The 25,690-nt window shown below is 49.7% G+C and overlaps 1 protein-coding gene across 4 annotated transcripts in view; it reads right to left on the bottom strand.

Annotated features, from left to right (window-relative positions):
* The window catches only part of LOC128061880 (solute carrier family 2, facilitated glucose transporter member 5-like), a 73,671-nt gene extending 52,011 nt beyond the window's left edge, over positions 1–21,660 (bottom strand). For 2 of the 4 annotated variants that reach the window (XM_052654274.1, XM_052654277.1), the window contains exons 1-2: positions 21,223–21,660; positions 3,802–4,015 (exon numbers count right to left, since the gene is read on the bottom strand). In XM_052654274.1, coding sequence (XP_052510234.1) covers positions 3,802–4,015; positions 21,223–21,605 — 597 coding nt within the window. In that variant the 5' untranslated portion in view covers positions 21,606–21,660. Of the gene's footprint in view, positions 1–3,801; positions 4,016–8,085; positions 8,223–11,506; positions 11,539–20,468; positions 20,598–21,222 lie in introns of all 4 variants that reach the window. The other 2 variants (XM_052654275.1, XM_052654278.1) reach the window with 2 other exon arrangements.
* Between the last annotated feature and the right edge of the window lie 4,030 nt (positions 21,661–25,690).

Here is a 25,690-nt window from a genome sequence, read left to right as displayed (position 1 = left end):
AAGCCTCCCTGTTGGGCAGGGCACGGAGAAGGACGCAGGGGAGCAGGGCCCCCCAACCCGCCCCCGCTGGCTGGAGCGTTGGGGCCTGCCTGCCCCACTGACCCTGTGGCCAGCCAGGCAGGGGAGGGCAGACCTACGTGCAAAACCACCAGCACTGGCATCCGCACCGCCGGGGAGCCACAGAGGGTCAGGACGAAGCGCACGGTGCTCCAGACCCGCAGGCAGATGAAGATGAGCGGGATGAGCACCAGCTTCTTATCCGCCACGGAGGTGCGGTGCTGGAGCTGGTGCGCCTCGGAGACGATGGGCCGGTACTCCGAGAGCTCCGCGTGCTGTGCGGGGAAGACAGAGAGCAGACGTGAGAGGAGCACCTCCTGGGGACAGACTGGCTGGAGTGGGAGGGCGTGAGGCGTACAGTGCCTGATGCTGGCAGCCCAGGTTCCATCTCTGGCCTGTCTTATCCATCCACTGGCCATTCCACCTCCTCATGTGGATGTCTAAAGCATGTCAGAAGCTTCTCGCGTTCAAAACAGATGCCTGACCTCACCTCCAAGCCTACTGCCTGCTTCCCCATCTCAGCCCTGTCCTTTCAGCTGCCCGGGGCATAAGCTTGGGAGTGGTCTTTGGTTCCTGTCTCTGTGCGACAGCTCACATCTGCCCCATAGGCAAGCCCCACAGGTTCTGCCTTCAAAAACGGACCCAGACCTGGAAATTCTGTCCACGGTCACTGCCACCAGCCAGGTCCAAGCACCACCACCACTTCGCTGGACGGTTGCCACTGCCTCTTCACTGGTCTCCCTCCATCACCACCCCAACCCCCTCTCCACTGCAATGTCACTCTCAACACAAATGCAGTATGGTTCCTTGAAAACCAATGTTCGTTACAGCACTATTTACAACACCAGGACACGGAAGCAACCTAGATGCCCACTGAAAGATGAATGGATAAAGAAGACGGGGTACATATACACAGTGGAATATTACTCAGCCGCAAAACACATCTGAGTCAGTTCTAGTGAGGTGGATGAACCTAGAGCCTGATACACGACTGAAGTAAGTCAGAAAGAGAAAAACAAATGTCCTATATTAGCACATATATATGGAATCTAGAAAAATGGTACTGATGAGCCTATTTGCAGGGCAGCAGTGGAGACGAAGATACAGAGAACAGGCTTGTGGACACAGTGAGGGAAGGAGAAAGTGGGACAAACGGAGAAAGTAGCATCAACATATATACACTATCACACATAAGACAGATAAAAGCGCTAGTCACTCAGTCATATCTGACTCTTTGTGACCCCATGGACTGTAGCCCACCAGGCTCCTCTGTCCATGCGATTTCCCAAGGCAAAAATACTGGAGTGGGTAGCCATTCCCTTCTCCAGGGGATCTTCCTGACCCAGGGGTCCAGGTCTCCTGCATGGCAGGCAGATTCTTTACCATCTGAGCCTCCAGGGGAAGCCCCCATAAGATGGATGGCTGGTGAGCAGTTGCTGTATAACTCAGGGAGCCCAGCGTGGTGCTCTGAGATGACCTGGAGGGATGGGCAGGGAGGGGGACGGGAGGGCAGGGAGGGAAGCTATGGAGGGAGGGGATGCATGTACAATTATGTCCAACTCACATTGTTGTATGGCAGAAACCAACACAACATTGTACAAATTGTCAGATCAAGCCAGTCTTCCACTCCAACCTTTGGCGACTCCTCGTTTCATCTGTTCCTTAAAAAGTCCCCAACTCTAGCTCTCTCTGACTTCATTCCTGCCACGTTCCTCATGTTTATTCTGCTCCAGCCACACAGACCTCCTAATCCTCCAAACATGCCAGGCACACCCCACCCCTGGGTCTCTGCACAAGCTCCATCCCGCATACATGCCCCATCAGTTCAGTTCAGTTCAGTCGCTCAGTCAGGTCCGACTCTTTGTGACCCCATGAACCGCAGCATGCCAGGCCTCCCTGTCCATCACCAACTCCCAGAGTTTACCCAAACTCATGTCCATTGAGTCGGTAATGCCATCTAACCATCTCATCCTCTGTTGTCCCCTTCTCCTCCTGCCTTCAATCTTTCCCAACATCAGGGTCTTTTCAAATGAGTCAGCTCTTTGCATCAAGTGGCCAAACAGCCAAAAAAAAAAAAAGAAAAGACATAGGCAAGAGCTGCAGCTGGGGGTGGGGCGTGGGGGAGACGTGGGTAGTCCTGGGCAGAGCCTGGTGGGGCTCCTGGGAACTTCCATCTGGGAGCCCTGGAATCCTCCTAGGCCAGGAGGAAAGAGGAGGTGAGAAGGGCACCCCCAGCCCAGACAGAAGACCAACTAAAAAGCCCTTCAAAGACAGAGAGGATCTCAGACCCATTGGTACACCTGCCAGCATCTCTGTCAGTGACTCCAAGTTAAGCCACAAGAGGGCGGCAGGGAGGAGTGAGAATCAGGTAGATTTCCAAGTAAAAGGAAAACCCAAAGTGTGTGTTTCAGGAGACAGACAGGAGTACAGGGTGGGGATCAGGTCTCAGACAGCTGCGAGGAGCACTTTACACACTTGGAAATGGCCGCTGAGCCTGCAGCACACTCGAAAGACGGGACACTCTCTCCTACAATTTCAGCCTTGAAAACGTAGGGCAAAACAGAAGGACAGGCACCACATCAGCAGGATGAGCTGGAACCCTGTCCCCAGAGCTTCCACCCTGTTACCACTCCAGCCAGGTGCCATATTTTATCTTCCATCGGAACTGCACCTCTGCTTCCTCCTAGGAGTGCAGGAACCATGCTTGAATTCTCATTAGAAACTCCCATTGCCACACAGAACTTTTATGCATAGTAGATGCTCAATAAAAATACACTGAATGAATGCTTGAGCAGATCAATGGATGGGCTACTCAGAACATTTCTGGGATAGCAGTTTGCACATGGCTGGCTTCCCTGGTGGGTCAGCAGTAAAGAATCCATCTGCCAATACAGATGTGGTTTTGATCCCTGGGTTGGGAAGATCGCCCGGAGAAAGGAATGGCAACCCACTCCAGGATTCTTACCTGGGAAATCCCATGGACAGAAGAGCCTGGCAGGCTACAGTTGCAAAAGAGTCAGACACAACTTAGTGACTAAACAGTCACAACAACGACTTGTACGTGGCTAGGAGAAAGCCTGTACTTTACATCTGCAGAAACAAACTGGTAGTCCAGCACAAGGAACAATTTGGTCAGATTATCAGAGGGAAAGCATTCTTTCTGAGAATTTCTGGCCAGAAGTCTAGTAGTCTTCTGATCAGCCCAGTCTATTGAATTCCCGAGAGCCCGAAAAACCTACCACTTAGGATATTTTAATCACCAAGAATAAGAAGTGAATTGCTTGTATCACTGATTAGGGAAGTCTGTGATCCTGCCAGGTCAATTCTTACTTGGCTAGTGCACGCAAGCATCTTTCATCCAGGTTCCTTTCACGGTTAAACAACTGCATGGGTCTGTCCAGGAGGGGGCAGTAGAGAGCCATGGCCCAGACCGCAGGCTGAGCTCTTAAGCCTCCTTAATTCCAGACACTCACTGGGAGTCTGGGGAGCCCCTTAACCTTGGTGAGCCTTGTTTCCTCATCCAGAAACGAAGGAATAAAAGCACCCGCCCCGACGGGGCTGTGTAATTATCAAACCAGACAAGCAACAGTGCTTATGAAATTCGGCATGCGTCACGGTGAGTGATGCAGAACAAGCCCTCCCTCACTCTCGCCGGTCACTCGTCCTTCGCCTGAGACGGCCGACTCCGTCGCGGGGACACACTGGCCACACAGAGCTCTGGGCGGGCCCCCCGGGGGCACCTACCGCCCGGCGGATGTGCTTCCGGATGAGGAGGTAGAGCACGGGCAGAGTGACGTAGGCCAGCAGCTCCCACAGCTTCCCGGTCAGCAGCATCCACAGCACCCGGTCCTCCGCCTCCAGGTTGATCCAGCACCAGCCCACCGACACGTCCGAGGCGTCGTAGCCGATCTTCTTCAGAGCCACAGCTGCCACGGTGATGGCCAGCGGAACCCCCCAGCTGAGGAGTAAGGAGCAAACAGGCCGCGGTGAGGTCAGACCCAGCTCCCAGCAAAGCCAACAAGGGTGAAGCGACCAGGATGCTGTGCACACAAGGCCAGTGCTCTCCCAAGCCCGCAGCAGACAGGGTCCCTGGAGAACAGGGGGGCTGGAGTCCTCAAAGCCCCCATCCCAGCTCTGCTCTGCCCAAGCCCAGGAAAGGGGACATAGGAGCTGTCCTGGTCTCCCACCTGGACACACACATCCTCCCAAGCGCTGGGAGGCTGGGTTCTAACTCAGAATTGCCAGGCTTCTCGGAGACTAGGACGCTATAGCACTCTCACTTCCCTGGTGGCTCAGACGGTAAAGCATCTGCCTACAATGTGGGAGACCCGGGTTCAGTCCCTGGGTTGGGAAGATCCTCTGGAGAAGGAAAAGGCAACCCACTCCAGTACTCTTGCCTGGAAAATCCGGTGGATGGAGGAGCCTGGTAGTCTGCAGTCCATGGGGTCGCAAAGAGTCAGACACGACTGAGTGACTAAAATCACACACCATAGCACCGGAACAGCCAGCTCCTTCCTTCATCAGGAGGCCTGGGCACCAACCTGCAAACATCGGCCCACGTGGCCAAATATCACCCAGACACCCCACTGGCAGACAGGGCCCCCGTGACCAGCCTGGGTCCAGGAGTGCATACATACACTGGTGGCTGTCAGGGCCCCGTGACCAGCCTGGGTCCGGGAGTGTATACATACACTGGTGGCTGTCAGGGCCCCGTGACCAGCCTGGGTCCGCGAGTGCATACATACACTGGTGGCTGTCAGGGTCCTGTGCAGCTGCAGCAGGAACTAGAAGAGGGGCCGGGCTCTAGGCAGACACTCTTCTTGGGCCCTGGCAAGGATCCAAGTATGTTAGTCCCTCAGTCCTGTCTGAGTCTTTGCGACCCCATGCTGCTCTGTCCTTGGAATTCTCCAGGTAAGAATACTGGAGTGGGTAGCCATTCCCTTCTCCAGGGGATCTTCCCAACCTGCGGACTGAACCCAAGTCTCCTGCATTGCAAGCAGATTCTTTACCATCTAAGCCACCAGAGAAGCCCAAGGGGACCCTCTAAAGCATGGGGCCGGGGCAGGCAGTGCTGGATGGACTTTTCTCGAGTTTAGCACAGTGGCAACACAGCCCAGACTAGGGCCGAGCCCCAAGGCCCCTCCCCGGTAGTCCCCACACCAGTCTCCCCCCAAAACCTTTCAAGTCGGTGAGAAGGACACAAGCTAATGTGGAGGTCCGCAGGGTGGTTAGAAGCTTGGACAGCGATGCAACAGGCTGGGGGAATCCAAGTCTCAGGCCTGCCCCGCGTGGCTGCAACACATCAGTGTTTTTCTGCACAAAGTGGGGATGATCACGGTGCCTGGAGCAGAGCATTGCAGTCAGTCATACCAGAATAAACTGATCAGCGTGAGGTGCTGTTTATGTCAGGCAGGCTCATCCCTAGGTCCCAGGATCCAGGATCCAGGCCTGTGGTGCAGGCGCCAGGGAGGTGTGAGTCCTGTGACCCCAGGAGGACACACGGGCCTATGTCCCAGGTCAGCTGCCCAGAGAACAAGCAGTAAGTGACCAGGACAGTGTCATTAGGAAAACACTTAGTGCGGAAAGCGGGAAAGCGGTTCTACCTCAAGGGCTCTGTAAGGGATGCCGGCTCTTTCTGAAAGTTATAGAACAATGATGTGATCCCAGTTGCACTTGGTCTGCTACCAAAAGGAGACTAGAAAAGCAGTGTTTCTATCAAGGTCTTCAAAGGCTGCAGGATGGGGGAGGAGGCAGGGCGGGGATGGTGATGTAAAGAAGAAAGTCAGCTCCCTGGGCCTGGGGAAGGCTCGGTGTCCATCCTCCACTGACCTCTGCAGGAGGGCCCCATAGCCCTGCAGCTCCGGCTGTCCAGAGGCAGAAGTGACACATCCCCCTTGAAAGCACAGAGGCACAGGAGGGGCCAAAACCACCCAAATCAAAGGATTATGGGATTATTATGTTCCACTTACAATGGAATGTGCTATTTTTTTTTCAACTTTATTTGTGGCTGCACTGGGTCTTGGTTGCTGGGAGAGGGATTTCTCAGTTGTGATTAGCGGGGGCTACTCTCTAGTTGTGGTGCCCAGGCTTCTCATTGCAGTGGCTTCTCTTGTGGTGGAGAAGGGCTCCAGAGTGCAGACTCCAGAGCACAGACTCAGTAGTGGTGGCACACGGGCTTAGTTGCTCCGTGGCATGTGGGATCTTCCTGGACCAGGGATCAAACCGTGTCTCCTGCATTGGCAGGAGGATTCTTAACCACTGGACCACCAGGGAAGCCAAATGCTTGTCCTGTGAAGAATTATTGATCTATTAAGTTAATATATATTATTGTCAAACTATTTTGTCTTTATAAAAGTTTCCCATTTTAAAACTCAAGCCATTGTAAATAGTGCTGCAATGAACACTGGTGTATGGCAGAAACCAACACAACATTGTAAAGCAATTATCCTCCAATTTAAAAAAAAACAACCTCACGCCATCCTAGTAAAGGACAACGTGTGTCCACTATGAGTTCCAGAAGGCGATGGCCATGTGGGCTCACTGCTCCATCTCAGCATCCACATCAGTGCCTGGCGTGTGGCGGGACAAAACTAGGACCTGCTGAATGAATGAAGTATGAGCCCAGTGGCCAAGACAGCTTTTCCCAATTAAATGTTCACTGCAAGGACATTACTGAAAGGAGGTGAAAGGCTTTTAAAGCAGCAGTCTCCAGCCTTTTTGACACCAGGCACTGGTTTCATGGAAGACAATTTTTCCACAGACTGAGGGGTGGGGGAGGATGGTTTGGGGATGTGATATTGGAGAAGACTGTTGAGTGTCCCTTGGACAGCACGGAGATTAAACCAGTCAATCCTACAAGAAATCAACCCTGAATATTCATTGGAAGGACTGATGCTGAAGCTGAAGCTCCAATAGTTTGGCCACCTGATGTGAAGAACTGACTCATCGGAAAAGACCCTGATGCTGGGAAAGATTGAAGGCAGGAGGAGAAGGGGACGACAGAGGATGCAATGGTGGGATGGCAACATCGACTCAATGGACATGAGTTTGAGCAAGCTCTAGAAGATAGTGAAAGATGGAGAAGCCTGGAGTGCTGCAGTTCATGGGGTTGCAAAGAGTCAAGACACCACTTAGCGACTGAACAATAACAAAATGCATTAGATGCATTGCGCACTTTTATTTCTATTATGGTTACAGCAGCTCCACCTCAGATCAGTAGGCTAGAACCCAGAGGTTGGGGACCCCTGTTAAACGGCTGAACCAGAAATCCTGAAGTTAGAGGTGGGAGAGCAGTGAGCAGAAACCATCACCCAGCAGGACTGGAGCCAGGGATTCCCATCCTGGGGGGAAGGCAGAGCACAGGCTTGGCAGGAGGAAGCTGCCTCCTTCCCTCCTCAGCAGCCCCAGGGCCCCCAAAGGAAACCCAGGGACCACAGGCTGACAACTGTGGTCCAGCTTTTACAACTTTTGGTCTGATGGACAAAAGCTACAACCCGATGTCTCTGCTCTATGTGACTGGGGTGTGCCTGGAGCTGAGTCTGTGCTGGAAAACAGCCAGAGGGAAGACCAAATAGACAAAAGGTTTTGAAAGGGCTGAGACTGTGGGTTGATCAATCATAGTCGCTGTTTGAACTTGAGGACAGACAGCAGCTTTACTGGAGCCAGAAGCTGCCTGGGAGGTACCTGAGTGGAGGTGGGAAGAGGAGTAACCTCAGGAAGCGTGGGAACGGAATGGGCGGGATGGTCTAATAATCCCGCCAAGCAGGCTCCACCAGATGCGTAATTTATAGGTAAAGGCACTGGCGTGTTAGTGATGTTTTAACATCAGAAAGACGTCTGCATACGCACACACACACACATAAACTGATTATGAGTTTTACTAACATAAAGTAAAATGTATGGAAACCAAGGGGGGCAAGGGAGAGTGGAATGAATTGAGAGGCTGGGATTTACATATAGACACGGTTGATACTATGTATAAAATAGACGGGCTTTCCAGGTGGCCCAGCCAGTAAAGAATACACCTACCAATGCAAGAGACACAGAGACACGGGTTTGATCCCTGGGTCGAACCCCTGGAGAAAAATGGCAACCTGCTCCAGTAGTCTTGCTTGGGAAATCCCATGGACAGAGGGGCCTGGCAGGCTAACACACAGTCCATGGGGCTGCAAAAGAGTCAGACAGGACTTAGTGACTAAACAACAACACAGAAAATAGATAACTAATGAGAACCTACTGTATAGCCCAGGGAACTCTACTCAGTGCTCTGGGATGACCTATGGGAAGAAAATCCCAAAAAGAGGGAATGCATATATATTTAGAGCTGATTCATGTTGCTGTACAGCAGAAACTAACACATTGACCGCAATGTGAGAAACACACTCACTAGCCCAGTGGCACCCCACTCCAGTACTCTTGCCTGGAAAATCCCATGGATGGAGGAGCCTGGTAGGCTGCAGTCCATGGGGTCGCTAAGAGTCAGACACGACTGAGTGACTTCACTTTCACTTTTCACTTTCATACATTGAAGAAGGAAATGGCAACCCACTCCAGTGTTCTTGCCTGGAGAATCTCAGGGATGGGAGAGCCTGGTGGGCTGCCGTCTATGGGGTTGCCCAGAGTCGAACACGACTGAAGTGACTTAGCAGCAGCAGCCCAAACTCAAACGAATGGTCTTGGAGACACAAGGTGCAGTGGGAAGCGAGGCTTTAATGATGGTCTTGCAAGATTGGGTGACTGGTGGGCAGGCTCACCCAGGGTCGCTACCTGGATCAAGTTATCCGCAAGTTATCCCTAGCGTGCAATTCCCTCCTCCAGTTCCGCACTGGCTGAACACTGTGGGGCGAACAATCTTCCTGGGTATCACCTTGGTTTGCTTCCTCTCTCTTTATGGGCTGGCCCCTCACTGACATCTTGTTTCCTCCTTTCCTGCGCACCTATTTCCATTCTTATATTTTGAATTCAGCAATAGAATGAGCCAGCATGAAAATCCTAGGCATCCTGCCCTCCCTCTGTTTGCCTGGACTTTCTAGTTTTGTAACTATTGCATCAGCAACCTGTCACTCAAAACTAGCTATTCTTGAAAATGGACCACTTTAAGTTCTTTATTTCTTGCAGTAAAGCAACCATACTTCACTATTTTTTTTAGAAAACGATGTGAGGCAAGGCACACATCTGTAAATAATAATAAAATATACAGTACTCATTGTACACTCCATACAGCCAATTGATTCTCACAGGATGCTCTTGTTGACTTTTTCCAAACTCTGGTATCTGCAGCCAAACTGTGGTTGCAGTTAGCCAGTGAGAGTAGTTCCATGACGTGAAGGTGGATGCTATTTTCATTTTCCTTAATGAGTAAGATGGAAGTGAAATGAGGAAGACCTGGGGCACCAGACGAGTCCTGGGAACTTTACTGGCTTGATATGAGGTTGATATGACGTTTGACATGAGCAACCTCACTGTGACTCAGCTAACACTTTTTCAACACCAGAAGATATTTCTTCTTTTTTGCTGCTCTGGGACCTGGCCCATTCTCATCACCTCTCCCTGAATGTCCGGCTTCCCACCTGCCCTGATGTGGCTGCTACCTGGGCTTAGGTTCAGAGACAAGACACATTTTACATTTTATCTTTACTGCTAACATTTCCTGGGCTTCCCAGGTGGCACTAGTGGTAAAGAATCCACCTGTCATTGCTGGAGACATAAGGATATGGGTTTTATCCCTGGGTCGGGAAGATCCCCAGGAAGAGGGCATGGAAACCCACTCCAATATTCTTGCCTGGAGAATCCCTAGGACAGAGGAGCCTGGCGGGCTACAATCCATAGGATCTTAAAGAGTCAGACATGACATTTCCTAATCACTTTCTTAACTTTAGATCAGGGGTCCAACATACTAGGGTTCTCAGGCCAAATCCAGCCCAAAGTCTGTTTTAATTTATTTTTCCATTTATTTTACATTCAAGTACAGTTGATTAAAATGTGTTCATTCCTGCTGTACAGCAAAGTGAATCAGTTATACATATACATACATCCACTCTTTTTATTCTTATTTTATAGTCTTTTAATTGGAGAATAGGTAATTTACAATATTGTGATGGTTTCTGCCCTATAGCAACATGAATCAGCCATAGGTATGAATATGTCCCTCTCTCTTAAACCTCCCCCTGCTTCCCTCCTCAGCCCACCCATCTAGGCTGTCGCAGAGCACCGGCTTTGTGTTCCCTGCATCACACAGCAGATTCCCACTGCTTACCCACTTTACACAATGTGTATGTTTCAGTGCCACTATCTCAGGTCATCCACCTTCTCTCTCCCCCACTGTGTTCACAAGTCTGTTTATTTCTGCATCTCCACTGCTGCCCTGTAAATAGGTTCGTCAGTACCATCTTTCTAGATTCCATATATGTGTTAATATACAGTATTTTCCACTCTTTGTTTGTATTTTTTTCCCATGTAGATCATTACAGAGCACTGAGTAAAGTTCTCTGTGCTATACAGTAGGTCCTTATTAGCAATCTCCTCCCTGGTGGCTCAGTTGGTAAAGAATCTGCCTGCAGTGCAGGAGACCTGGGTTTGATCCCTGCGTCAGGAAGATCCCCTGGAGGAGGAAGTGGCAACCCACTCCAATTTTCTTGCCTGCGAAATCCCATGGACAGAGGAGCCTGGTGGGCTATAGTCCATGGGGTTGCAAGAATGAGACACGACTTAGCAACTAAAATATATATATATATAAATATATATATGTATATATAGTGGTATATATGTCAGTCCCAATTTCCCAATTTGTTGTATGTTCTTTAAAATAAAGTTTTATTGGCTCACAGCCACACTCACTGGTTACATGTCACCTATGACTGCTTGTGAGTTACCAGAGCTGAGCTGAGCAATTGCATGGGAGGTCACATGGCCTGCAGAGCAGAAAATAATCACTATCCGGTCCTCTGCAGGAAAAGTTTGCTGACATCTGCTTACAAATCAACAAAACTATAATTAGGACCAAAGGGGTTCTGAGTAGTACTCTTGTTTTTCATATAATTTATTTAATTGTACGTTTAAATAATTTTATTTTTAATGATAGTTCTAGCTAACAACCAGCCCAAAAAATACCCTGAAATTTAACAGTTGGGTCCCACAAACTGGCTCCAGGTCACCACTAGACAAGGGATGAAAGGGATGGGGGGCTGAAACTGCCCCGGGTTCTCACCTACAGAGCGAGGTGAAAGGCTGGCAACCTCAGATAAGCCAAGCTGCTCTCTCCCAAGTGATCACCCTGAGCTGTTGGTGGTATGCGACCCTGAAAGGGACTCTGCAAAGACATGTGTGACCTAATTGCCACTTTCCAGAAATGTCTACTGCTAATTTCTGACAAATATAGGGCTGGCCGAAAAGTTCAGCTGGGTTTTCTGTAAGATGGTACAGAAAAAGTTGAATGAAGTTTTTGGCCTACCCAATACCATGTAACAGGCTTCTTTTTTATTCCTGTAAAAAAAAAAAAAAAACCACCATCAATCAAAAAAATAAACAAAATCAGAAAAAGTAAGAAATGGCTTAACAACAGCACACATGAAACAGACCAAGGGTTGCAGTTGACTGTGACCCAGAAGGTCACGTGGTCGGAGAGGTCTCCCTGATGCTCAGATGTGGGTGATGGAGAGCGGCCAGCAAACTCTCCTGCCTCCCTGTGGACACCTGGGACCCATATTCTAAACCTGAGCCTGTGAAGCTGGCACCAGAGTGGGCATGTGAGGAGGTACTGGGCCTTGAGTGCTGAAAGACTTCTGAGGAGGTCTGGTGAGTGCAACAGCCATCAGGCGGACAGAGGAAAGAAAAGGCAGGCATGCTGCTTAAGTCCCAAAGCAGGGGGCTGAACTGGCAGCTTTCTCCCCTCCCCGCTCCCACCAGAGGAAGGAAGTCATGTGACCACATGCAGGGGATGCTGTGAAAAGGCCTGAGGAGGGACATGGTTAGCGCAGGTGACCCCTTCTCTCCAAACCTGTGATACAGGCTGAGGAGAAGCAGGGCTGGGGTCACTTAGATGGAAGGTGCCTGAAGACCACAAAAAAAAGGGTGGCAGAGGATGAGATGGTTGGATGCTCAATGGACATGAGTTTGAGCAAACTCCAGGAGATGGTGAAGGGCAGGGAAACCTGGGTGCTGCAGTCCATGGGGTTGCAAAGACAGGACTGAGCAACTGAACAACAACAGAAGCCCATCTGTGAGCAGAATCCCCTACTTGGAAGGGCACCAAGGGCTTCTCCCAGAGGCACCCAGCCCCAGCTCTCACCTGTGTTTGCCTGGAAACCAAGGCCAGACTCCAAGCTGGCTACCTCCCCCTTCAGAAGCAGTTATGGGGTGAGTATGTCTCCCTATCTCCCGCAGATTCCTGTGTTTAAGTTCAAACTGCTAGAACCTCAGGATGGGACTGTATCTGGGGATAAGGTCTTTAAAGAAGTGATGAGGTCAAAATGAGGTCATTGGGTGGGTCCTAATCCAATAGGACAGCTGTCCATGCAAGAAGACTTGAGAGTCCCTTGGACTGCAAGGAGATCAAACCAGTCAATCCTAAAGGAAATCAACCCTGAATATTCTTTGGAAGGACTGATGTTGAAGCTCCAATATTTTGGCCACCTGATGGGAAGGGCCAATTCATTGGAAAAGACCCTGATGCTGGGCAAGATTGAGGACAGGAGGAGATGGGGGCATCAGAGGATGAGATGGTTGGATGGCATTCCTGACACAATGGACATGAGTTTGAGGAAGCTCCGGGAGATGGTGATGGACAGGGAAGCCTGATATGCTGCACTCCTGGGGGTCACAAAGAGTCAGACACGATTAAGAGACTGAACAACGAGGAATGGCCTTGTAAGAAGAGATCTGGATGCAAACACTCACTGAGGGACAACCATGTGAGCACACAGGGTGCAGATGGCTCTCTGCAAGCCAGCAGGGGAGGCCCTGCCCACACCTGGATCGCAGACTTCCAGCCTCTGGAACCTGGAGGGAAGGACGTCTGTTGTTTAAGAGCCCCACCCAGTCTGTGGGCTTTGTTAGGGCAGCTGGAGCAGACTAAGGCAGAGGCTGTCTTACCAACTCTAGGGGAGAGACATGCAGGGGCAGGGGGCCGCAGCCCAGCCCTGGGGACCTCCCCTCTCATCACACCCAGACCAGCAGACCTGGGGGCCCTCAGTAAGCTTAGGGGAGGTGTAAACTGACAAAAGTTCTGCAGACTGGACATGAGCTTGGCTTGTGGAACTCGGCATTCACTTTGTTCTTCAGTTACCCAGTGAGAAGCTGAACCAATGTGGGATCAGCTGGGCAGTGAGCAGGCTACATCCCATACCTGAATTCCCTGGCATTTTTCAGAGTCCCACGAGAGGTGGCTGGTGCCTACAAGAGCAATGCTCTGGGTTTCCCTCAGAGTTCCCAGTTTGCCCAGCTGGGTATCTTCGGAAACCTGTCCCACCAGTCAGGGTGGGGAACACCTGGGGTGACTCAGGGATGGGAAGACCCTTCCCCCTCTGCCCCACTGGCTCCAGATCTCCTCAGTCCACCGTGGATTCCTGCACTCGCCCCTCACCAGACCTCACCCTTCCTACAGATCTCTGCTACATGGGTGGCCCTTGCTGGGAGGCCACAGGAGGGTCTTCTCCCCCAAACAGCAGAGCCTGGTCCCTGTGCCTGTGCCCTACGGAAAGCCGTGACTGTGAACGTGACCCCAAGATGCTCTAAGGATGAAACCACCAGGCAACAATGTGCCGATTTAGAAAGATCTTGGGAGAAGGACAGAGCTGGCCCAGAGGAAGGCAGCTGCAGGGAGCAGGGCCTGGGGAAAGGAATCCAGGCCTGAGGAGGCCTGGAGGTTTCTGCCCGGACAATGGGCTCTTAGTGTGAAGTGCTGGGCAAAGGGGCAGGACGTGGGAGTTCAGGGCGTCAGCCACTGGCCAGGCCACCATGAGGTCGCTCTGCGGCCCTGGCCAGTGCCAGGCTCTGCAGTCCTGGTTCTGGGGGGCCAAGGAGCACTCTGTAGCACACAGGGATACTTTCCTGCCCACCTGGGTCCAGGTAAGGCCTGCGGCATCTGCCTGTGCCCCAGCAAAGTCGAGGGGCAGCCCCTGGTGCCCCCACGAACATGCAAATGCAGTGCAGAGACCTCACTGTAGCAGGGCTCTCAGAAAACAAAGTCAGTTCAGCTCTTGTCACTTTGGGGAGCACCACCTGGCATAGGGCGCTGTTCAGGCATCCATCCCCATTCAGGTACGGCTGCCTGGGGCCTTATCACTGGGCCGTCGGTGAGCAAGCCCGTGTCTGCTTAGAGAGCTCACAGGCTCCCCCCTTCAGGGCCCACGGTTCCCCTTTTCTCTGCGTGGGAACTTCCCCCTCCCCACAGCAGGGGGTTTTATGGTGACCCTGGGGTGCCCTAGATTTCTCTCTTCCTCCAAAACTCCCAGCCACTGCCAGAGGGTGGGTGGGCATGTGGGCCAGGGGTCATGCCCACATCTATTCCCACTTCAGTGGAGCCCAAAGAAATCCTAAGGCTGCTGCAGGTGGCCAGCTTGGCCCGAGCCCGTGGCGAGATGTGGCACCCCTGGCCCAACCCCCCCGCCACAATCACAGGACACACCAGTGGATGCCTGGCACAGCAGTGGCCCTGGGGCATGCGTGTTGGGGACAGTTAAGGACCCTGCCATCTTGGTTCAGAAGGAGCCCACCACCTTAGGGGGGAAGAGGGGCTGTTTTGAAAGGCAGGTTGGCAACAGAGATGGTTTCAGGCTTATCTTATTAAAAGGGAAATGACCCCACACGTGGCCACTGAGCTGCCCAGCACTTTCCTAGGTGATAACTGCAAACCAATGGTCACAGATGCTTATCCACATGCATGTACAACATGACCACAAACAAACTTATGGTTACCAAAAGGGAGAGAGGGCGTGGATAATTTAGGATCCTACGTGTTTGGGATTAACATATGCACACAATTATATATAAAATAGATAAACAAGGACCTACTGCAAAGTACAGGAAACTCTACTCAGTATTTTCTAATAACCTATAAGGAAAGTGAATCTAGAAAAGAATGTAAATACATAACTGAATCTGTGTTATACACCTGAAGCTAACACAACATTGTAAGTCAACTATGTTTCAATCAATCGATCAGTCATGTGGTGTCGGTATCATGCTGCCGCCACTGCTAAGACACAGTACCAAGGGACCTGATGCAGGACTTGCCCTTGAACGTGGAATATTCTCACACCTTGGCTTCCCTGATAGTTCAGTTGGTAAAGAATCTACCTGCAATGCAGGAGACCCCAGTTCGATTCCTGGGTCGGGAAGATCCACTGGAGAAAGGATAGGTTACCCACTTCAGTATTCTGGCCTAGAGAATTCCATGGACTGTATAGTCCATGGAGTCACAAAGAGTTGGACACGACTGAACAACTTTCACTTCACTTAAAAATGAAGCAACAACCAGAAGATTCACCTTGGAACGCTATAGGAATCAATGGATATGAAACCCTTGAGGGAGACGTTGAGGCCTGCAGGAAGTTTATCTAGACAAAATCCTTATTAATTACAAAAGGAAAAAGAGTAACTGCAGTGGAGACTGATAGATAACACCTCGACCAAGTGATCAAAGTGAACACCACCAGGACACGTACAAGTCACAGTCGCCAGCCACCCCCAGGTAGCAAGCGAGAACCAGTTTCTGTGAGATTTCAGCCCAAAGTGCTGATTCTGAATCTGTTAGGGGACACACTGACTGAAACTGCCCACCCCAGTAACCATCTGCATGAGTCATTTTTCACCAGGCCGTTCTGGTAAGGGACACGGAAATAACAAGCCACCACCAACCAGAAGAATTCGGGAGAGGTCAAAAGGAGACAGGAGACTCCAGTCCATATGTCCTCCCGGAATCCTCCTCACCAGAATCCATCTTGGCCGAGCAATACTCACACCACCAGGAAGCCTTGAGTCACAGTGATTGGCCAGAGAGTACCTGGAAACGAATTCCCTCATCATAAAACCCCAGGCTGCGAGCCACGCGGCAGAGCAGTCCTCCTGGGCTCCTCTACCTACCGCTTTCCCTGCGGACACCCCTTCCCAACAAAGTCTCTTGCTTTGTCAGCACATGTGCCTCTTTGGACAATTCATTTCCAGATGTTAGACAAGCATCCACTCTTGGGCCCTAAAGCGGGTCCCCCTTTCTGCAACAATGCCACTCACAAGGAGGCATTGGGTAACCTGGGTGAGAGAGGTACCCTACGAAATAGGGTGCCTGTACCATCCCCCGGTGTCTCAGTGGTGAAGAGCCCGCCTGCCAATGCAGATGTGGATCCGACCCCTGGGTCGGGACGGGTCCCTGGAGAAGGAAATGGCAACCCGCTCCCTTATTCTTGCTTGGGAGACTCCGTGGACAGAGGAGCCTGGTGGGCTACCGTCCACGGGGTTGCAAAAAGTCGGACATGACTGAGCGACTGAGCAACACTGGCAACGTGGTCATGCAAGAGACTGCCCTTGCCTTTTGGAGGCGCACCGAAGGCTTGGGGGTGCGGGCGTCAGGTCCGCAGCCCAGTCTTAACTCCCAGGAAAAAGTGATGGGAAAGACAAATCCAGCTATTGTATTTAATTGCACATTAATAATGGGGGAAATTCGGCAAGTTAGAAATAAATGACTGCCGAATTACCTCTCAGTTTAAAAAAGTTATTGTCAAGGCCAAGAGACAAGACGGAATCCTAAAGGGGCACTGACCTTGAGGTTCTAACTCAGAGCCTCCTGCTCACAGCTCTGTGGCTCAGGCAAGTCTCATCAGCTGTGGCTGGGTGACGAACCCTGGGTGAGTCCCCTGGGTTACGGAGGATCAAGGCGCTAAGGAGTCAAGACAGCTCTTTCCAAGACCTCAGGGGCCTGACCTCTGAGGATAAAGTCTAAGCTGCCCTCCTTCCCCAATGAGATTTTTTTTTAAGTCTTTCAGTAAAGGAAAGTATGTCAGGCATTATGATAGAGCCCCGGGGGCATGCAGGGACTTCATGGGTACGACTTTCTCCAGCCTCCTGCGGTATATGGCTGCATTCAGCTCTATAGATGGCTTTTCCCACTTATCATGTCCTACCACTTAAAAAATACATACTACTGTAGAGTTCATGGCCAGTATCTAATGGCAGCATAACACTTCCAGGTGGGTTATAGTCTATAACTTACTGATCCCCTATTTGTTGGACATTAAGGTTGCTTTCAAACTGTCATCACTGGCTAACAGTGCCACACAAACTCCTTTTACATCCAGCTTTGCATGTCATTTGTTGATCTCCTTAGACTAGATCCCTATAATAGGATTTCTGGGATCAAGGGGTATGAACCAAATACTTTCTACACAGATTATTCCAATTTACATGGCCAAAAATAATTAGGAAAACACCAGTTTCATCTGCATATCACATTAATATCCTGCCTTACTACTTTTTTCCTTTCAATTTAAAGAGAAAACGGTACTTCTTTGTTATTGCTTGTATTGAGCTTTCATGCTTTTACTACTTTGTCAGAATGTCCTCTGTCCATTTCTGAAGATATTTGTCAGTTTTCTTTAAAAAAAAAATCAACTCATAAGAACTCTTTAGAGAATAGAGATTGACCTTTTGTGTATTTATATTTTAAAATATTTTTGGAGACAGACTGGGAGGTCTGAAGAAGAGTACTGATTTCCAGTCATTTGACATGGTTAACGACTGGGTCACTGTGTAGCCTGAGTCTGAAGATGAGACTTCCCACTGCCAAGAGGTCCTTGCTAGTGGAGGTAATGGAATTCCTGTTGAGCTATTTCAAATCCTAAAAGATGATGCTGTGAAAGTGCTGCACTCAATATGCCAGCAAATTTGGAAAACTCAGCAGTGGCCACAGGACTGGAAAAGGTCAGTGTTCATTCCAATCCCAAAGAAAGGCAATGCCAAAGACTCTTCAAACTATCACACAATTGTACTCATCTCACACACTAGCAAAGTAATGCTCAAAATTCTCCAATCGAGGCTTCAACAGTATGTGAACCAAGAACTTCCAGATGTTCAAGCTGGATTTAGAAAACATAGAAGAACCAGAAATCAAATTGCCAACATCCACTGGATCATAGAAAAAGCAAGAGAATTCCAGAAAAATATCCACTTCTGCTTCACTGACTACACTGAAGCCTTTGACTATGTGGATCACAACAAACTGTGCAAAATTCTTCAAGAGATCGGAACACCAGACCACCTTACCTGCCTCCTGAGAAATCTGTATGCAGGTCAACAAGCAACAGTCAGAACCGGACATGGAACAACAGACTGGTTTCAAATTGGGAGAGGAGTACATCAAGGCTGTATATTGTTACCCTGCTTATTTAACTTACATGCAGAGTACATCATACGAAATCCGACTGGATGAAGCACAAGCTGGAATCAAGATTGCAGGGAGAAATATCAATAACCTCATATATGCAGATGACACTACCCTTATGGCAGAAAGTGAAGAAGAACTGAAAAGCCTCTTGATGAAAGTGAAATAGGAGAGTGAAAAAGCTGGCTTAAAACTCAATATTCAAAAAAAATAAAGATCATGGCATCTGGTCCCATCACTTCATGGCAAATAGATGGAGAAACAATGGAAACAGTGACAGACTTTATTTTATTGGGTTCCAAAATCACTGCAGATGGTGACTGCAGCCATAAAATTAAAAGACATTTGCTCCTGGGAAGAAAAGCTATGACTAACCTAGGCAGCATATTAAAAAGCAGAGATATTACTTTGCCTACAAAAGTCCATATAATCAAAGATATGGTTTTTCCGGTAGTCATGTATGGATGGGAGAGATGGACTTTAAAGAAAGCTGAGCGCCAAAGAATTGATGCTTTCAAACTGTGGTGTTGGAGAAGACTCTTAAGTGTCCCTTGGACAGCAAAGAGATCAAACCATCAATCCTAAAGGAAATCAGTCCTGAATATTCACTGGAAGGACTGATGCTGAAGTTGAAATTCTAATACTTTGGCCACCTGAGGCTAAGAACTAACTCACTGGAAAAGACCCTGATGCTGGCAAAGATTGAGGGCAGGAGGAGAGGGGAAGACAGAGGATGAGATGGTTGGATGGCATCACCGACTCAATGGACATGAGTTTGAGCAAGCTCTGGGAATTGGTGATGGACAAAGAAGCCTGGCGTGCTACAGTCCATGGATTGCAAAGAGTCGGACATGACTGAGCGACTGAACTGAACTGAAGAGGTCCTTCAGCAGCCATAAACTAATCCTTCAAAGAAAGACAATGAAGAGTCCTTAGCAATATCGTCTGGGAGGATCCAGGTCAATACATGAACCTGCTGGACAGGTTTTTACCAAGTTTTAGACTAGCAAAGGGAGTGCTAACTTCTGGAAGAGAAAAAACTGTCAAGTCCCTTTGGCAGGAAAAATGTCTTTTTTCTTTTAAGAAGCAAGTGCATAGGGAGTTCTCTGGCGGTCCAGTAGTTAAGACTCCGTCTTCCAATGCAGGAGACTTGGGTTTGAGCCCTGGTGAGGTAACTAAACTACCGCAACTATTGAGCCTGTGCACTGCAACTATAGACCCAATGTAGCCATATATATATATAAAGTAGGTGGATCACATACAACAGACAAGAGGAACAATCTGGCTCCTTACAGCCAGAGAAGGACACACAGGCTTTCTTAGGAGGCTTTCCCTAAGCATCACAGAAAACGTCCCTAGAAGTGAAAAGAAATGTTCTTTAGGGGATGTGTCTTTTCTATAGAAGCTTCACAGGTCCTCTTTATCACTTAAAAAATACATCGCATTCAGTACTTTTCAAAAGAGTGGGGAAAAGAGAAGAGAACCTTACAAAGAAAGTCTTGGGCTCCTTCCCAGGTACACGTGAGCTCCACGCTGCCCACATCCAACCAGGCTCCCAAGAACAGGGTCCCAGAAATGGATGCAGAGATCCGGTGGGACAGAGAGAAAGGAAAGGCTGCCCCCTCTCTGTGGGTCTCTGCAGCAGCTGACCCTGTCTGAATGGCTCGCTGCAAACATTTTGAGTTGAACAGCTGAGAAGCAGGCCATTTAATTTCCCAGGGACCAGCTGGCCTCCCTCCAACAGCCGTGAGACCTGGAGGTCAAGTGACTCTTGCAGGCTTGTGACCTCACTGTTGTGACACCCAGGTGACTTGTCTCTACAAAAGTGCTGACCATCCTCTGTCCCTTGGAAAGAACTCAAGTATTTAACAGAGAGGACCTATAATTAGGGCAGCATTTGGTGCTCTTATTTGGAGGAGAGAAAAGAGGAAAGAAGCTCTATAAAATTCCTGCCTTGGGTTCAGCACAGGACCTCACCAGATGTTTGAATCCTGAGATTACACTGGGAAGGGGCCAACCTTGGTTCACAGGTGAGAGTTACCTGGATGAGACACTACAATGCCAGGGCAGGACAAGGCCTTGATTCTCTCTACCCAGAGACTCCAGGCAGCTGGCAGCTGTCTTCCAGACCAGCCTCTGCCTCTGACCTCAATTTCAGAGCTGCTGAACTCTGGAAAGAAAGATTATTTAGAACATAGATAACAAGAGACTGGTGTCTGAGGTTTAGAGATGAGTAAAGATAAAATAAACAAGACTGTCCTTCCTAAATTTTAGCGCTGAGGCAGAGGGTTGGGTGAAGGGCAGCCTGAGAGTGGCCAGATGAACTACATGTACTTTTCCATCCTGGGGCACCTAACTCATCTCTCAGGTGCCTGCCCCCATGACCACGGGCAGCAGAGATGGCCAGAAAGCAGTGCAACAGGCAGCCAAAGGTCCAGAGTGGCCTCACCAGCTCTCCAGGTGCTTCCAAGTTACTAGGGTCTGGCTCTGAGGGTGAGCTCTAGTCCCCCACGCTCCAGGGCCTTCGCTGAGGCGCCCACCTCCCTGGGAGGCTTGAGCTGGGGCCTCCTCAAAGAGACGCCCCCTGCGGCGATATACAGAACTAGTTCATCAAGACCGTCATTCCGCTGGCGCAGGGCTGTCCCGGGACACGAGCAGACACTGCCGGCTGGGTGGCCGGCCAGAGGTCCCACCAAGACACGTGGCCCTGAGAGTGGCGAGGGCCACAGGGACAGCACACAGGATCCGGGCAGGGTTCAGGGAACCTGAAGGAAAGCAGCGTCACCGTCACCCACCTGACGACATGGAAAGTCCAGAGCAGGCGGCCAGTCTCGGGCGCGCGCGCCGTGCGCACGATGCTGAGATACAGGTAGAGGGCGATGGCCACGGTCCAGAAGAAGGAGCTGGTGTTGGCGAAAGTGGAGAGCGCGCCCTGCAGCACGCAGTCCCACGAGGAGTCCTTGAAGTCCTGCAGGACCCCGTAGAAGTAAGAGGCGGCCGAGAGCAGGTCGGCCAGTGACAGGAAGAGCAGCAGGCGCCGCGCCTGGCTGCGCAGCTCGGGCCACAGGGCGTGCGTGGCCATCAGCAGGCCCGAGCCCAGCGCGGAGAGCACGCACGACAGAAGCACCACGGCGCGCTCCGACGGCACCAGCTCGGTGGGCGGCACGGGAAGTGGCATGGCCTGGCGCGGAGGGGGTTGGGATCGGGGCTCCGCGTGTGGCTGTCGCCGCCGCCGCCGCCGCCGCAGCTGTCTGGGCACCGACCCGCGAGCTGCTAGAGTCCCAGAGCCCGCCCCGCCCGCGTCCAGCCCCTCCCGAGGCCTCGGGGCCCCAGCCCCTAGGCCCCGCCCCTACCCTACCTCGCCCCCGCGCCCTCCACGCTCCGCCCCGTAGGCCTGACGCCACACCCCTTCGCCCTGAAGCCCCGCCCCGTGGCCCCCAAATTGTCCCACGAGCCCGACCCTGGCCCCGGCGCGCGCGCCCCTAAGGCTGCCCGACAGCTCCGCGGCACGCTCCCCAAGTCCCCGCCGCTCTGCTCACACCACACCCGTGATACCCTGCATTATCCGTCCTGCAGGCCGCAGGTCTGCCGGACTCCCTCCCCACTCAGGGCTCGGAGTCCTGGGGAGGGATGTATCGGCAATTTTTTAGGGCTAATATTTCCTTCCTTTTTTCACTGCCAGCCTGTGTACGGGGGAGGGGGTCTGGTGAGGGGGCAGTGGTATGCTGGAGGGAGGGGTGGAGGCGTTCTTTCCACTGGTAACAAAAGCAACACTCGAAGTGATTCTCGTTCTTTAAGCAATGATAGCAGAGGTGGGAGTTGTTTGGAAGAGGGTGGTGGTTCCCGAAGGGGATGCTTCCAATTTTTCTTAAAATGAGCACGATCTCTGAATTGGTTTTTTCTTTTTTAAAATTAAGTTTAGTGGGTGAAATTTTAAAGAAAGGAAACAATTTCTAATTGATTAGTTTTTTTTCCTGAAAATTCCATTAAAAAATTGGGGTACCATTCGTGTATCATAAAATTGGCCCTTGTAAGCGTGCAGTTGGCTTCCCCGGTGGCTCAGTGGTAAAAGAACCCACTTGCCAATGCAGGAGAGGCAGGTTCAATCTGTGGGCTGGAAGGATCCCCTGGAGAAGGAAATGGCAACCACTCCAGTATTCTTGCCTGGAGAATACCATGGACAGAGCAGCCTGGCGGACTACAGTCCACGAAGTCCGGAAGGAGTCGGACACAACTTAACAACTAAACACATGTACAGTGATTTATAGTGTATACACAAGTTTGTGCAAGCATCCTTCCTGTCAAATTCCACATTTTCATCACCTCAAAAAGAAACACTGATGGTTCAGCAGATAAAGAATCCGCCTGCAGTGCCGGAGACAGGAGACGCAGGTTTGATCCCTGGGTAGGGAAGATCCCTGGAGAAGGAAATGGCAACCCACTCCAGTACTTCTGCCTGAGAAATTCGATGGACAGGGGAGCCTGGCCGGCTGCAGTCCATAGTGCTGCAGAGAGTCAGACGCGACTGAGCATATCCCACAGGGTCAAAAGAGAGGTAAGAAGTCCCAAATGGGATCACATGCTAAGCTCAAGGGACAAAACCAGGACTTCATACCTAACCTAACCGTGGTTTCAACCTCTTCTAGGAATGCAATCTTAATCAGTCAGTCTGGAATTTCCTGCTCTGCAGTAGTGAAGTAATTCATTGATAGACCCCTGCAATCCCCGAAAGGAAGGCCACCTCAGCTGACATAATCAGCTCTTTGCTGAGTAATTTCCTTGTCCCACCTCTTTCTGCCTGTAAAAGTCTTCTATTTTGTCCGGTTCTTCAGAGCTCCTTTCTGTTTGCTAGATGGGCTGCTGCATGATTCATGGTGAATGAATAAAGCCAGGAAGATCTTTACCACTTACTCAGTTGAACTGTGTTTTGTAACAGTAGTCTCCTCCCTGATTTCTCACTCTCCCCAGCTCATGGCAACTATTAATCCACCTCCTGTGTCTATGGGTTTGCCTATTCTGGACATTTCACAGAAATGGAACCAAATAATAGGTGTTTTTTTGTGACTGGCTTCTTTCACTTAGCTTATTTTCTAAGTTCATCCACATTGTGGCATATATCAGTACTTTATTTATGGCTGAATAATATTCCATTGTATGGATGTCCCATATTTGTTTTTCCATTGTATCAATCGGCTGTTATAAATAATGCTGCTGTCAACATTTATATACAAGTTTGTGTGTGAACATTTATTTTCAGTTCTTTTGGGTATATACCCAAGAGTGGAATTCCTGGGTCATTTCAGTTCAATTCAGTACAGATCAGTTGCATCCGACTCTTTCTGACTCTATGGACTTCAGCACGCCAGGCTTCCCTGTCCATCACCAACTCCTGGAGCTTGCTCAAACTTATTTCCATCGAGTCGGTGATGCCATCCAACCATCTCATCCTCTGTCATTCCCTTCTCTAGCCTTCAATCTTTCCCAGCATCAGGGTCTTTTCCAATGAGTCAGTTCTTCGCATCAGGTGGCCAAGGTATTGAAGCTTCAGCTTCAGCATCAGTCCTTCCAATGCATATTCAGGGTTGATTTCCTTTAGGATTGACTGGTTTGATCTCCTTGCAGTCCAAGGAAATTTCAAGAGTCCAACACCACAGTTTAAAAGCATCCTAGTCCAACTCTTCCATTCATACATGACTACTGGAAAAACCATAGCTTTGACTAGATAGACCTTTGTTGATACAGTAATGTCTCTTCTTTTTAATATGCTGCCTAGGTTGGTCATAGCTTTTCTTCCCAGGAGCAAGTGTATTTTAATTTCATGGCTGCAGTCACCATATGCCGTGATTTTGGAACCCAAGAGAATAAGTCTCTCATTGTTTCCATTGTTTCTCCATCTATTTGCCATGAAGTGATGGGACCAGATGCCATGATCTTGGTTTTTTGAATGTTGAATTTTAAGCCAGCTTTTTCACTCTCCTATTTCACTTTCATCAAGAGGCTCTTCAGTTCCTCTTCACTTTCTGCCATAAGGGTAGTGTCATCTGCATATCTGAGGTTATTGATATTTCTCCCTGCAATCTTGATTCCAGCTTGTGCTTCATCCAGTCGGATTTCGTATGATGTACTCTGCATATAAGTTAAATAAGCAGGCATAATAATATACAGCCTTGATGTACTCCTCTCCCAATTTGAAACCAGTCTGTTGTTCCATGTCCAGTTCTAACTGTTGCTTCTTGATCTGCATACAGATTTCTCAGGAGGCAGGTAAGCTGGTCTTTCCTAAGGTAAATTCCCATCTCTTGAAGAATTTTGCACAGTTTGTGATCCACATAGTCAAAGGCTTCAGTGAAGTCAATGAAGCAGAAGTAGATATTTTTCTGGAATTCTCTTGCTTTTTCTATGATCCAACAGATGTTGACAATTTTATCTCTGGTTCCTCTGTCTTCTCTGGATCATATGGTTACTACATTTTTAACTTTTTGAGGAACTGTTAGACTTTTCCCCAGAGTGGCACCATTTTATATTCCTGCAGCAATGTGTGAGGAGAAGGCAATGGCAACCCACTCCAGTACTCTTGCCTGGAAAATCCCATGGACGGAGGAGCCTGGTGGGCTGCAGTCCATGGGGTGTTGAAGAGTTGGACATGACTGAATGACTTCACTTTCACTTTTCACTTTCACGCATCGGAGAAGGAAATGGCAACCCACTCCAGTGTTCTTGCCTGGAGAATCCCAGGGATGGAGGAGCCTGGTGGGCTTCCATCTATGGGGTCACACAGAGTTGGACACGACTGAAGTGACTTAGCAGCAGCAGTAGCAATGTATGAAGGCTCTAATTTCTCCACAGTCTCCTAACTGATTATAGCCATCCTAGAATGGCTGGTGTTTCACTGTGGTTTTGATTTGTTGTTGCTCAGTGTTCAACCCTTTGTGACCCCATGGACTGCAGCGTGCCAGGCCTCCCCGTCCCTCACCATCTCCCGGAGTTTTGATCTACATTTCTCTAATTAATAATTGTATGGAGCATCTTTTTCTATGCTTATTGAACACCTGCATTTCCTCTTTGGGGAAATGTCTGTTCAAATCCCTTGCCTATTTTTTAAATAAGTTGTAAGAGTTCTTTATATATTCTGGATATTAGACCTATCAGATATATGATTTACAAAAATTTTCTCCCATTCTGTGGGTTGTCTTTTCAATCTCTTGATAGTACACAAGGAAGTACAAAAGTTTTTATTTTGACAATGTCCAGTTTACCTATTTT

The sequence above is a fragment of the Budorcas taxicolor genome, chromosome 16 (genome assembly GCF_023091745.1).
Source record: "Budorcas taxicolor isolate Tak-1 chromosome 16, Takin1.1, whole genome shotgun sequence".
Classification (NCBI taxonomy): Eukaryota; Metazoa; Chordata; class Mammalia; order Artiodactyla; family Bovidae; genus Budorcas; species Budorcas taxicolor.
This window is presented reverse-complemented; position numbering and strand designations above follow the sequence as displayed.